The following is a 15,681-nucleotide window of genomic DNA, read 5'->3' as shown; positions in this document are numbered from 1 at the left end:
TTAGCAAATTATAAGTTGCACAAAGATGAAGTATCGTTTGTAAAATATTGAAAAGAATTACAAGAATTATTCTCAAACATATATAGTTTAAAGGTAGACATAATAAAAAAGAAACCACAGTTATCACAGGAAAAATTTAACAAAAACGAACACGTTTTACTATGTATCGGTTCGAGAAAACTTTGTCCCTCTTTTTTCCTCGCCGGACTTTCATTTGGTCTTCTTGTCAACGTTCCCTTCGGGAAGGAGCAGAAATACAGGCCAACCCGTACCGGACGCGGAGCTGTGCACGTGGTCACTTTCCGGTTTCTCACCCCTAGCAGTAGACCCCGGTACGACTGGCGCCCATTAGAGCTCTCGTATATTTTTACTCGACCAATATATCGTCACACTGGCGCATGTATTGCATTAGCACGGGAGATGCGTGCCCCAGATAACGCCGGTCGAGCCGGTAACGATCCCCGATGCTAACAGGAGGTGTGAATTTTAGAGCTGAATGTTATATCGGTTACACAAACACTCTTTTGAACGTTACGTTTTGATTGAAGTTGTAAGTGATATCGCAATATCTTGTCGATCTCACCGGAAATTTTATCAAATGCACATTTAAAAAATAATTAAGACGTTCATGATTCACATTATGTTTGATTTTTATTCTTTTAAGGTGGTTCTTTAGTACAGTCGAAAACTTGGGCTGCCTCACCAGGATTTACCCATAATTACAAATATCTGTATAATTTGGAAAATATTAAAACTATGTGTATATCTTAATGAAATAGTGTGGAATATACGGTAGTAAATCAAGAGCTGCATCTTTATCGAACAAATACGATATGAGATTATGTTTACTTTTCGAAGTTAAATTTATACTATACATATATGTTTATGTATATTGTAATGCAGGTAAAAATAGAGTTATATTGACCCATAAATAATTTATAATTGAAATTATGTACACATACTTTGGAAATTTTGTTCTACGATTTCGTATAACTTTTTGTATAATTTCTTAATTTCTATTTCCAAACACTTAGTTATGTTGGAGATTGTTTCAATGATATTTTGCATTGCATTCATCATTGGTATTCCTTGGGAAGACATGTTGCTCATAATCTGAAAAAAATATGTTAAAATTCTTTTAAAAAGTTTTTTGAACAATTATAATTTAACACGTTAAATACTGTGCTGATCACGTATAAACACTTAAACTTTCATCGCCGACCTAGTGTGATCGACGTTAATAAATTTAAAAAAATATATATAAAACTTGAATAAAATAATATTTGTAACTCTTAATAAAAATATAATTAATATTAATGAAGTAATTTCTAAAATATAATAAATGTAACTGTACATGAAAATTTGCATAATTCAAATATATTAAATAATATTTAAACGAAATGTGGATTTAATAGTGAAAATGTTACTCCGATGTTGTCGAAAAGACAAGCAAATCGATATATATATATATATATATTTAACGTATTAATCAAGTTTTGTGTAAACATTTTTACGCATTAGAATGCAAGAATACATTTTATTATAACATTATCAAAAAGTTTTGTATTATTATAAAAATATTTATAAATTATTATAAAAAGAATGTTTAAGAATTAAAGTAAATCAAAATTAATTAAATTACTTACACTGAAGCATGATGGTATAAAATTATTAGGAAAGTCTCGAATACAATATAAAATATTGCAAGAGTTCTCTTTTATATTTTGCATAGTATTCATAAAGTTTTCATTTTCAGTCGAATTAATAATGCACTTGTGCATGTTATAGAAAATTTCTTGAAAATTGTTACGCATACTCGTATTAGTATATGGGTTAGTTCTTGAACGTTCTGTTTGGCGTGCTATAAGTCCATCTATTAACTATATGAAATTTCAAAAATTAGCAATATGCAATTTTTAAATATTGCTATTTTTCTATAAAATTAATTTTTTTAATAATACAATTAAGACTTAATTTTGTGTGTGTGTGTGTGTGTGTGTGTGTGTGTGTGTGTGTACACAAATATAATTTTTTTCTTAAAATTTACTCTGAAAATATAATAGTAGTGGAACAACATTGTGTATTTCAAAGAATTTCAATGCAAATCTCTCTTCTTCATTAATAAAACTATAATATAGTTAATAAAATGAGTTTGATCAATTTTACTTGAAGTGCATACAAATCTTTAAAATATTTTATTGTACCTTAACTCTACTATAATATATTTTCAATATATAATATAAATAAAAAAGTAAAATATGTAATATATGCATAATTATTTTAAATATCCGAAAAACAAAAAAAACTTTCACTTGCACACACACAATGTTACTTTATATATTTATATGTAAATTATAAAATAAATATCAAATAAATTTTTTTTTTTACAATTCTTGATAAATATTAAATTTTTATAATTTAAATAATACATTGTTTTAGATTCAAGAATTAAAAAATTTACGCAAACAGCTGCAATGATGCAATATGTGATTATAATTTTTGTCATTGTTGTCCTAATTTTTGCGTATTATTTTTTGAGACTTCTGAAATAACACTCCTTTTTTCACCTAAAATTTGCGTTTATATAAGATATTCACTTCCAACTTGTAAATTTACTTATCAAACTGCTTGCGTCAATATGCGATTACTTTAATTAACCAAAGTAAAAAATAGTAGTAACAAAGAAAATGTTTTACTTAAAAGAGAGTTTTATAATTTATTTTTATGATATATTATTACAAATCCATGTTCCGTCTAATTTGATTTTTTTTAATGATAATTTACACATTTCTCATATATGAATACGTAACTGGAATTGTTAAAATGGTTCTTTTTCTGTATAAATATATTATTTTTACTAACAATAAGTGTTATGTATCTTTTTGTATTTTTATTGAAAGTTTTTTATTTCAACCTCGCAAAAAAAGTAATAGTAATTTTAACTTAAAAAAAAAAAAGATATGGTATCAGCAACTAATATCAAGTTAAAGAAAGATTTAATATCAACAACTGGTGGCAAGTTATTAAATTTTATTACTCTCTTATTCCAACCAAAAAAAAAAAAAATATAGTAACTTTCATTTTTCTTTAAAAATATTTTTATTGAAGGTCTTTTTATTTCAATCCAAGCAATAATACCTTTAATTATCCTTCAAAAATTGTTAAAATTATTATGTTCCTATTTTGAATTCCAAGTATCACAAATCTTTGAATAACTCTAATGAGATATATATGATTCATATATTGTATGATTCATATAATTAGAATGATCCATATAAAAGATTTGATATCAACAATTGTGGCGCCAAGTTAAATTCTGTTAATGCAATGTTAATTTCATACTGTACAGTGAAGGACATACAATATAATTTACTTATCTCTAGTAATATGCATCATTTGTATAAAAGATTTAGTATGTACTATTTGGATGATAAAATTTCATATTAATAGTAATGGGATTTAATATCGATAAATGGCATCAAGTTAAATTGTAATATATAGTTCGTCTTCACGTTGAAAAGATAAAAAAAAATAAATTGTACAAGAAATTCAGTTAAGACTGCATTCAGGGAGCGATATCGACAATATCAGCGCTATCATGTCATTCTTTTTTTATCATTTATTAGTAAAACAAGAATAGGATATAGAATGTATTCCGAATTACACATAAAGAGCTTGATGTATCATTTATCCTTGTTCATTGAATACTAAAGAAGGATGAATTGATACATCATGTTACCGACGAGATATTATTAAGAACCTGAACAAAGTTTCCATACAAAAAGGGCTTTGAGAACCCGGTAATAATTGAAAAACGCTGATATTATCGACAATTGATATAAGTTGATATAAATTTGCGATTATTAACATAAATATTTGGATAATATATGATTAAATTGTTGATTTTATTATATAAATAAGAGTATGCATACTTATATATCTTATATATATTGTTGCAAGTTACGATTTTTTTTCTCTACAGTCATTATCTCTATTGATAATCAAATTCAGACGAGAACATTAAAATCATAATTATTATTACAGTAGTTTAATTGCTTCTATAAGTCTGGAAAATCAATTTGACGCGCAGTTCGAATGACTACAAATATGATACTATATATGCATGTACATACATATATAGTATCTATATATATAATTCACATTGAATTATTTAAACATTAAAGATCTAGCTTTGATCAGTATAGGCATTTAATTTCTAGCTTGTATTAGATGTGTCCTCACTTTATTTCTCACAATTATTATCACTATTTTTCCCTTTTTCTTTTTGCTCCCTTTTTTCTATTTTTACTCAGCTTTTTTTTAGACATTGTCCTAGAATCTCTACTAAGAATTATGAATTTTATAAGCCCTAATAATTTTGACTATATTTCCAGTATCTATGAAGATGACTATAACAAGATTTTTCTTAATTCAAGACAAGCGATTTGACATTACCTGAGTTTTCAGTACAAAATCTACGTGGCACCAACGATGTTCCGGAAATGTATGTTCACATTATCGTTTAACCGCCGCGTTTTTATTTATTACGCCCTACCCTTCGCTTCCTCTTTACACAAACCTTTAATTACGTGACTGATAATCGCCGATGTCGCAAATGTCTGACTACACATGACAAGGACACTCGTATTTAAGTCATTCTACGTCAAACTGAGCGTCCTTTGAAACATTATCACTTTTAATTTTTTTTAATTTGCTGATTATTTATAGATAACAATATGAGACACGTGTACTAATTTCACAAAAAACAATTTTAGATCTTTTTTTATGAAATGATTCACGCTTGTAAGTTGCAGAAATTCATAAAAAACGTCGCTCATGCAAACATTCAAATTAATATATCACAAAAACCATTAATCATATAAAAAAATGCAAGAGATCAATTTTAAAGATCTTAAATTATTCTATGGATAAATTATTTTTAATTTATTATTTTCAGTTGTTGATACCAAATCTTTTATATGTATAAATAATACATATCACTAGAGAATTAAGTAAATAACAAAGATGATATCACTTGTATTTTGCTTTTTAATTTGATAGAATTTAACTTAGTTAGTTAAGATTATATCATTTAGATTTTAATTTTGTACATTAATTTTTTTTTTCGAAGAATAATAATTTTTGATAGAGAATTAGAATTGCCATTATTTAGGTTGGAATAAGAGAACCTTCAATAAGAATATTTTTGAAAGAGAATTAAAACTGCTACTATTTGAGTTGGAATAATAAAAAGATACGTATCAATTAGATTCGAGAAGCAGGTATATTCTTAGCGCTTTTTTTACCTTTTTTTAAAAAGATAATCTTTTGTACGAATGATACATAAAATTTTGTAGAATTTAACTTGGCACTAGTTATTATAATCTTTTATACGAATGACATACATATTAATAGAGTTGAGTAACAAAGTAAAATATCACTTAGATTTTAGTTTTAATACAATATATATCTTAATTAATTAAGTCGGTATCATTTTGATTTTAATTTTTAATTTTTGATTTGGTACAATAGTTTTTTTCGAAAAATAATGATTTTTGCCAGAGCATTAAAGCTGTCATTCCATAATTTTTACGTAATAATTTTTGAAAAGTTGATAAAGTATCGCAATTGATTTAAAAAAAAATGCTAATCAAAATGACGGAATTGCACATAGTACACGATTTCAAGCATGAGGGTTGGTGATTTATCTTTATAACTGTATTTGCATGTCCCTTTGTACACTTTTATGCACTAAACTTCTACAACAAATAAATCCGTATTAAACTAAAGAACACATAATTCAATACATCTGAATACGCTGTTTCTGACAAGTTGAAATCATTATTCTTTATTCTTAATTCCTTATTCCTTGTAAGAGGCTACGCATAATAGCAGAAATAAGGAATTAGTAATAAAGAATAATGATTTCAACCTATTCAAAACCGTGTATTCCGATATATCCAATAGGTTATTCTGATAGGTTGAAATCGTTATTCTTTATTCCTTATTCCTTCTATTGTGCGCAAGATCTTACAGGTTGCGTTCAGCAGACTCAACAGTTGAGTGAGCGCTCGCTGTCATTGGTGTATTCTTTTACCAAAATCATTCAATCAGATTTTAGATGTAGAAGAATACATTAATAGTATAGTGTGCGATCCTTTAACTGGTGAATCTGGTACCTAGATAATTTTCATTGTTTTATTAGCGCCGAGACACTACTGTGTCTCCAGATATGCGAGTTTATGCACGTAAATCTCTTTCAAGAAGATGGCCGTTGACCTATTACTTTTTTGTTACCATTAAAATCGTAATTTTTTAAACTATTATAATGTCGTTTTTTAGAAAAGTCAATGTAAGATTTGTGTGCAGTTAGTCAAAGAAGTATCCGCAAGTCACTAAATTATACGTGAAAGGTTACATCTTCAATATTTTTTTTCTCTCTTATTTCATCGTTAACCTACCGTAGAATTTTGCACACATTAATTTATTTTGGTACTTCAACTTCAGTATAATAAAATTAGACATTTCTATGGTAACTCGATTTACTAAAGAACCACCTTAATAAAAAGTATATTTTTTACTTTGTAATTTTGAAATTGCCTTTGATCAATTATAAGACAAAAAATATATTTCCTATTGTATTACTATTGAAAATAATGTAAGAAAATATTTAATTCTTTACTCGGAATTGATATCGACACTTAAATATATTAGGGAGTGATTTTATCGCGAATCAGCACTCAAGTAGTAAATTTTTAATTACTTCGTAACGACGAAAATGCGCAGAAATGGCATTATCGAGATGTCAAAACTCTAGTGGAGAAAGTCTGAAAAGTTTCATCGATAGTATTTGTGGGATACAGTTCGCAAGCTTCTAAGTCCGTTACGAGATCGGCGGAGAATCGTCGTTCTATAATTCCATTAGTTGCGCGAGCCGGTCGTTCCCACGTTTGTCGAATCGTTCGGTCGGCTGACGACGAGGAACAAGAATCGTTCGAAAAGTTTGCCGATCATGACCAGTTAGTGTGATTAGTGCCTGTGAAGTACTCAAGTTCGCCTGTAGCTCAGTGTAATGCCTTGTGAATTCTCATACGAGTTCACAACTAACGTGTCTAAAAAAAAAGACTCAAAAGTTACTGCAAAAATTGTTATCTCTCTTTCTGCATCTTTCTGAAACCATCTTCATTTGAACAAAATTAAAATTTATAGTGAATAGAAAGAAACAATAGTTATCTAAATGTATATTTATACATTCAAAAATAGATTTATATAAATTAGACCAAAAGCCTAATATAAATTGTTTACAACGAGATTACTTATTAAATTAAACAAAATTTTATACAAGTTTGTATTTTGCAGACAGATGTTAAAATTTAAAAATATCACCAAAGAATCATTTTTTTTTAATATTTTCAATCAGAGTAATTATCAATTTACATGCAATAATATTGCTATCAATTTTATTATATATCCGTATTGCTCAAATTACTTTTACTTAATAAATTCCTCATTTTTCTTGTAATAATGAGTAAAAACCTAGACGACTTTAGTTCATTGTAACGTACGATTTATGCAAGTTTTCTTTCATGATCACGTGCTATGTGTCAATATTTGAACGAGAATCGATTTAATAGCTGTCGAATATCAAATCTCCATTGAATATTAATCCCATCTATTCTACATGCTCAATCTCAAATATCGATTCATTACCGCGTAATTCCATAAACGACGAACCAAACGTAATTTCCAAATGTCATCCGAAAATTTAATTATTTGAAGATAACAAGGTACAAATCATTAAATCAAAAGAGTCTCGAAATCATTCTAGATTCAAACATTTTGCTTAAAATGAAGCTTTTATAACAAAGCTATAACAGAAAAAAGAAAGTGGGTTTCTATTTAATTTGCTTCAATTTCAATGCAATTCACATTAACGTTAATACCATCTCACCACCATAAATTTCAACTAAAAATTAAATAGTAAATTTTTTAAATAACATTATATTTTCACAGAAATACTTTATACTTCTAAACTTCACGTCTCAAGAAGAAACGAATATATTCGAATATAAACGTGGATGAAACTTGAAAATTTACTATTTTTAAAGCAGTGTCGCAGAAATTTCTGACAGTTTGCAGTACAGGAAGAAATGATGCGTAACGTTAAAATGTCTAAATCACTAGAACGAGTTCAGAGATTGTTCTTATATATGACGTGATTGTGCAAACAAGTGCGTTGTAAACTCCTAAATTTAATATCTAAAATTGTAGTAGAATAAGAAACTTTAATATTTTGAAATATATCAGTCTTATATCAGTTTTATATCAAAACAGTCAATGGTCTCATTTCTTTTCTCTGTAATATTTTCGATATTATTACCCATTTAATAACATATAATAGAATATAAACAGCTTAATAAAGAAGCAAGTTTTAAAAGGGCAAAGTAGAAATGATAGAAATCGCTTTTGCTTGTTCAATAATAATAATTAAATAGTAAACATTATTTAATATAAAGCTTTCAATACATTCTCGATTCTAATTGATTAAAACCAATTGATTTCCTCTCATTTCTCTGATGAAGAAATTCTCCATGAAGACTTTATACGTTTGTTCTACGCAAATATGTCTGCCAGTTGGCGTGCAAAAACTGTCACGAGATACTCACAAGTGGACTGATACTTTTATGGAGCATATCGCGTGGAGCGCACATCCCTCCGAAGCCGTTGGAAAACGGTTGTCCTATGGCGGAAATGTTTATCCCACGTACTCGCGAGATTTGGAACGCTGCCACTTGCTCTACATACGTGAACTGCAGCGCCAAGCAAGCAGTCCCGCTCGCATTTCGCAGCGCACCGTCGCGATTTACACCCAGATTACATTACACGATCTCGAGCAAGCCCGAATATTGTATTTTACGCTCCTGCGTCTTCCGCTCCAGCGGTTTCTCGAGCGCGAGAGTGCAATGGAACGTAAGAATAAAGTGTATATTTTGTCGAAAAATTTGTACTGGTATTTCAGTGGATGAATCTGAACTCTTGTATCGCGAAAGAATGATGTGTGGAGAAACGGTGAGAGTAAGTAAACAGAAACAAATATTCCTTATATAGATGGCTGCGTGTAACTCATTTCAGAAATATACGTATGGCATATATTCTTCGTATGAGAAAATATTCAATCGCGTGGAAATTGCTGCAGCAGTTTGATTTTTATAAATGTATATTAAAAAGTTTAAAAAAAGTGCTAGATATTTTTGATACAAGTATATACATCAGAGATACAAATAATTTTTTTCTCATCTTCATTTAAGAATCAGATAAAAGTGTAGATCGGACAAATAGGATTACTATTATTATTATTATAACGTGTAATAATTAATTTATCTTTCTTCTTCAGTGCATTGCTATGGTATAGACTGTATAATACAAAAATAGCTGTTACTATCGACTTAAACTAGTTCTCTTTAAATAATAATTAAAGAAATATGTCCTCGAGTGCGACTGCAGTTGCATTCTCAGAAAATGCATTGATTATGTAAGACAGTGAAGTTATTATATTATACGACAGTAGATCAAGCGTAACATAGTTTCCCATGTACAAATTACAAGAGTTATATATCATGCATCAACCATAGTTAAGCTTGTTAAGCTATTAATAGATCTGTTCGCGTCGCTTGTACTTTTTACCCTCACCATCTTCGCTTTCTTTCTCTTCAACGCCAAAATATATATTTGTCTCGTTTTAAGTTTAATAATTTTGGAGATTTTAAACAACGCGTAGATACCTACTCTGTTTAACTCTTCGCAAGCATCAATACGTTACAATCAATACTAAAGATAAAATGTAGTGTGAAAAAGCAAGGCAAATATATATCGATACATCGACAATATCATCGGTGCACCTGCCTACAGTCCAATGTTGTACATTCGTATTTTCTCAGTGGCTGCGAGATACATCCCTGGTATATCCTAAGAATGATTTAAGTCTACAAGAAGGATACTTGGAGCGTTTACTTTAATTTACAGCGTTCCTTTCGATTTCGAGATAAAACGCGAGGCCGATACCTTCCCCCTTTTTTTTCTCCATTTCATCGAAGCTCGCAACGCTGGCGAGAGAAGCGTTAATCGGAGGTGGAAAATTTCCAATAAAGAGTAACGTTTACCGAATAGCCGAACAATTTCGTCGCGGTGCGGGAAACAGTAATGAGAAGCCTGTCAGTCGTAAAACAGACTACGTGATAGAAAAAAAAAAAATAAAAATGCAAGACCAATATTTGTATGCTCGGATGCGTCGATGTTTGGAATTATTAAAAGCACAATTCAACCGTCTTGTTTAACACGCAGCTACCGAATGAGTATTTTTTTTACAGAATCAATTGAAAAATCAGATCGAAGTTAACCATGTCGATTATTGCGTAACTGTTATAGCAACGTGTATTGCATTTTATTTCTTCCACTTTACAATGTATACATTTTACAACAGACGTACAAAAATAATTGCATAAATTATGTTTTTGTTTCAGATATGTATTGCAAAATCAATAATTACTTTCGAAGATTACGTGCCTCTTATCCATAGTACATCGCGTTGTAAATAATATTTATATATTTTTTTTTTTAAAGAAACAAAATTATATTTATTTTCTTTCTTCTTAATAGAGATGGCGTTTATACTTTTTTATTTACTTACGATACATTACTCAGACAGCTCACAATATTTATAAAATATTTACAAAATATTTATAAATATTTATAAAGCTTATTTTAAATATCTTGTAAATATTTTTGTGGTTTTAGATTGCGTAGATTATAATATTTATTATAAATATTATGAAATAGTTATTGTAAATCTTGTAGTGAATGCTACGGAAATATTTAATAAGACATTACAATTCAAATAAAAAATACTTACTAGAAATATTTATTTATATTTATCATAAATATTACATTAAATATTTAGTCTATCTTTTAATAGTATTTTGAATAAAGCTTTATATAAAACATGTATTTGAAATATTTATATAACATTTCAAAAAATGAATAATAATAAATATTTATAAATAATAAACGAATAATCATAAATATTTAGTGCTATCTGGGTAGGATGTTACTACATTACTTCGTTTCGTATTGTTCTTCTAACTTCTTTAATTACACATATGTTAGCGCGTTTAACCTAAAAAATATAAGCGAATCAAATATTCCGCAATTGATCGCGTTGCTACTGGATATGCGTTTCAAGCAGACTATGTTAAATTGCCAACGATACGAAACCGTTTAATTAATGCTTACGCTGTAGATTATTTACCGCAATTAAAATCGTTAAATGTATTCTGCAAATTCATCCGTTTAACATTAAACATACAATAACAGCTCGTTACATATCAATTACATATGTACTACCTATCTATTCAATACAGTATAATGCATCAAAATTAGAATAGGTGTAGTCACATCAAGTAATTATAATAAGAAGAATGATAGTCTCAGAAATGTTAGTAAAAATTCAAAATAAATGTCGAACTCTCTACATGAAGATTTAACAATGTTGTTGGACTGTGAATGGACATAATCGATACTCACAATCACGTTCATTATCGATCAGCTCTCAGTAACGATGCGCCGTACTTTATAGAAGGATCGATACGTCTATCGTGCTTTATGGAATGGCGATGCTCGTAAACGAAGGGATTAAAGGCGTAACCTCGAAGCAATGTCCCGGATACACGAGCGAAGTCAATAAATTTCTAATTTCCTACCAGTGCCACCCCGTATACCTATCGTGAATCGCAGTAAGCTTATGAATGGAGGGGAGATTAATATAAAAATCGGGGTCCCCCTTTCACAGTATATCAGTGTATTATCCGCGATATGCGACGTCGTTTTACACTTTATAACACGACGTGATATTGTTTCTCGCGATATCGCAGCTGTTTTCCGTCGCAGTTTTCGCGGTCGGCAGCCAGATGAAAAATTCAGCAAAATCGCGGAATACAGTGAGACAATTGGCCGGTTTTCATATATAAGCACCTCAATATATGAAAATATAATAGAAAGTTTTTGTAGCTTTTTCATGGAAAAATAAATATTAACACAATAAGCGATAATATTTTAAACGTTGCTTAATAAAAAAGTTGATTTTTATTATATATGAAATGTGAATTAGGAAATAAGATATTAATAACAAATTATGTACATAAATTTGAACGTGTAATTTAAAACAAGTTCTGGATTTCCATTAATTATTTTACTCAATTGAATAAAGGTTATTGTGTAAAAACGCATAAAGTTAAAAAAGCACTAGCTCATTTTTAGAATTATTATATTGGAATTGATAACAATTTCTTTCTCCATTCTCTCTGAAAAATATACAGATATATATTGCGCCCTTTATATTTAAATAAGCTTTAATCTATGCTACAGATCGATTAATAAAATTTTAACCTGTTTTATTTGCAAATAATTAAAAAATTATCAATTTCAAATGAAATGCCGTTTCGTTTTATATAAAAATCAGCGAGTTATATTTCGTAAAATTGGATTGCACATTACAAATCGGACTCTTTCATAGCGAATGGTTAAGCAAATAGCGATAATATATTCTACATTTTATGATTTTCCAAGTTAAGCTTAGTATAACGAATAGGTGAACGATTTAAAGTTCCATTTAATGTGGAAATGCCAAAAATTTGCCGATAGAATTTTAAGTTACGGTGTAACACATAGAAAACGCAATGTTTTTTTTTTTTTTTTTTTTTTTTAAGGAAAATATTTATATCAAAAAAGAGCGATTTTTATGGTGAGTATATAATATCGAGTGTGCAAAAATTATTTATCTCAAATTCAAAATATTTCAATCCTATCATTAAACATTAATTATATTGCAAGATATTGTCTAAAATAATTAATTTTGAAATTGTTTATTGGCGATTGTTTTTGGTTAATTATTTACCATAAATATTTAAGCGACAATATCGTATCCATAAAATTTCCATGAATGCAAAGCCGAATAAATCCAATCTATCAACAAGCAGCGGGCATATTGATTATTAACCGTAACTGTTGTGCCAACTGGATTCGAATAAATATACATGTATACATATATTTTATAATTCGTATGTAAAAATATCTACTAAAATTCCTGTACTTTTTATGTGGGCATTTAAGGAAAGTGCTTGATTTTTGTTTTTAAACTACGATTATATTCACGATTTGTAAAAATCGGAAGTGATTAATTTCCAACAGCATGAAAATTTGTTTATCTCTCAACAGTCTAATTGATTTAAGCTTATATTCCAAACTGCAATGTAACAAGATCAGTTGCAGACAGTCTTGCTTCTATCATGTGATAACCGCATATCGATTCTTTAACAATTACTTCATATAGTTTCCCGTTGCAATCAATTGCAACAGGGCAACGGCCTTCATCCATATTAATGCAGAAGCCACGATGCACGACCGATAATTGATTTTTCGGGTAATCGGCCAACCACATTCTTCCGTGTATCCGATAACATATAATCCGCATAAAAACAAGATCGATACGAATGTTTTATATAAAGATATTATATTGGATTTCTTTCCCGATTACTCATTGCACGGAATGCATTTGCGTTTTATCGACTATACGAATAAATAATCCAATAATAACGTACTAAAAAATTTCAACGAATATATAAAAAAAGTATAAATTCATGTTTACTGTAACACGAAAAATAAATGTACTTTATCTGATCAATGTATAATACACTGTTAAATTTATAGTATCAAATTTAATCTAATGTGAGTCGCCACTGCTTCTACTAAATATAATATTGTCGTATTTTATATTAAAACGATAATTACATTTGACACTATATTGTGTCAATTTGACACTGTAGTGTCAAATATAACTATTGCTTTAGTGTAAAAAAGAAACGATAACTCAGAGCAGTGATGACCCACATTAGGTTTAACTGAATTTAATTCAATAGATTTGACAGTGCAGATGCTGAGAAATTTTTCATAAATTGTTGCGAAATTTTGTAATAATTTGACCGCATTGTGTTTACATGATATAGTAAATAGCCATAAATCACAAAAATCCCGAATTCTTGTACGGAGAGGACAGCGAACCGATGCAAAATCGTCTTTGCGTTGATTAATAGCTATCGTTTAGATCGAGGCGGCGGCGCGTCGCAGCGCACCGAAAACAAAAAGACGATTCGTACTCTTAATTAATAGAATCGGTCGTAGCGATACGACGTTGCGCCATGATACACCGCGTGATTAAATAGATAGCTTGATACAAGTGGCAATAAACCGACGTCGTGTCAGAAATATAATCCGTTCTCGTAACGATTAGATTTTTAACAGATTGCGGTTAATCTTCTCCGAGGGAACATTTCCCTTAACAAATTGCAAATGCAATGTATAAATAACGCTACAAATGCCGTCATTAAAAAAAAAAATGTAATAAAAAATCCCAAGCGCGTAAATCATTAAGCAGCTAATATATTGAATATTCAGCAAAATGTATGCGAGGTTGCGATGATGCGATAATTATACAAAGCTTCCAATATTTTGTGCGCGACAAAATCCTATGTACTTATATCGATGAAAAATAATTGAACTCGTAAATTTTGATGAAAAAAATAATAGCCGTGAGGAATTCAAGATATAATTTCCAATAATTTTTCGCGACGGAATTGATACGCGAATAAATTCGATATTTGTCACGTTGGTTTATAAAGACAAGGTTATTCCAATAATAAAACGCACATAAACGATGTACGAGATGCACGAGATGCATAATCCTTTCTTTAAGTACGCAATATCCCCTTTTTTTATTAAGACAGATATAAAGTCAGATTTATAGCCGGCGTTATATGACGTGCATATAACGGGGTAGTCCCTCTACTTACTTCCTCTTCCCTCCCAGCAAACGTATGTAATCCCGTCTTAAAACATCAAATAAATGATTTAATGATCGAAATGTGTGTAACATTAAGACACCACTTTTATCTAAAAATTGTCATCATTTCTGTCAAACGACGCAGTTATTATCAAAAATTTACGAGGTCTGAATAAGAACACATTTATGACTATTTTGCCGTATTTATTAATATACTGCAGCAATAAATTTTATTACGTAAAATAGCGGCAATATTCATTTTAGTTCGATTAAATAATCGTATTAGTGTTGATCGTAAATAATAATATAATTAAATATGTTAATAATAAGTAAATGTTAATTACAGGTCCATAATGCTGGATAATAAGCCTAAAAACAAATTTTATGCAATAAATGTACATTTAAACAGAAAAACGATAATGCAAATTTCTCTCTATCTTGAAACATTTTAAAAGTACTATGAATATTTTAATATATTTTGATGGAAGTTATTATACATTTTTCACTTTTTAGAGAAGTAAAAACTTTTTGAATGTATTCTCATCAAAATATTTCACAAATTAAAACATTTTAACGGAAATTCTACATATAAACTTTAGTTGAACAAATCAATTTTAACTTTATCAAGAGACTATTATATCATTGTTGAAATTTTATATGAATTGTGTTTTATTGATAGATTTTTAATAAATCTGCAATTAAAAAACCAATCTAGTTCTACGAGCCGGTGTATACGAAACTTGCAGAATATTAAACACTCTTTGCGACCTCATATCGCGAGGATTTTCAGC

At 29.1% G+C, this 15,681-nt stretch overlaps 1 protein-coding gene across 1 annotated transcript; it reads right to left on the bottom strand.

The window, feature by feature from the left end:
* Window positions 1-648: 648 nt before the first annotated feature.
* On the bottom strand, window positions 649-4,505 carry LOC108752196. Its single transcript, XM_018492870.1, has 4 exons — window positions 4,456-4,505; window positions 2,462-2,567; window positions 1,647-1,880; window positions 649-1,113 (listed from the first exon to the last, which is right to left on the bottom strand). Exons 2-4 carry the CDS (start codon window positions 2,504-2,506, stop codon window positions 949-951), a joined length of 444 nt encoding a protein of 147 aa, XP_018348372.1. The 5' UTR covers window positions 2,507-2,567; window positions 4,456-4,505; the 3' UTR covers window positions 649-948.
* Between the last annotated feature and the right edge of the window lie 11,176 nt (window positions 4,506-15,681).

The sequence above is a fragment of the Trachymyrmex septentrionalis genome, unplaced genomic scaffold (assembly GCF_001594115.1).
Source record: "Trachymyrmex septentrionalis isolate Tsep2-gDNA-1 unplaced genomic scaffold, Tsep1.0 scaffold59, whole genome shotgun sequence".
Classification (NCBI taxonomy): domain Eukaryota; kingdom Metazoa; phylum Arthropoda; class Insecta; order Hymenoptera; family Formicidae; genus Trachymyrmex; species Trachymyrmex septentrionalis.
This window is presented reverse-complemented; position numbering and strand designations above follow the sequence as displayed.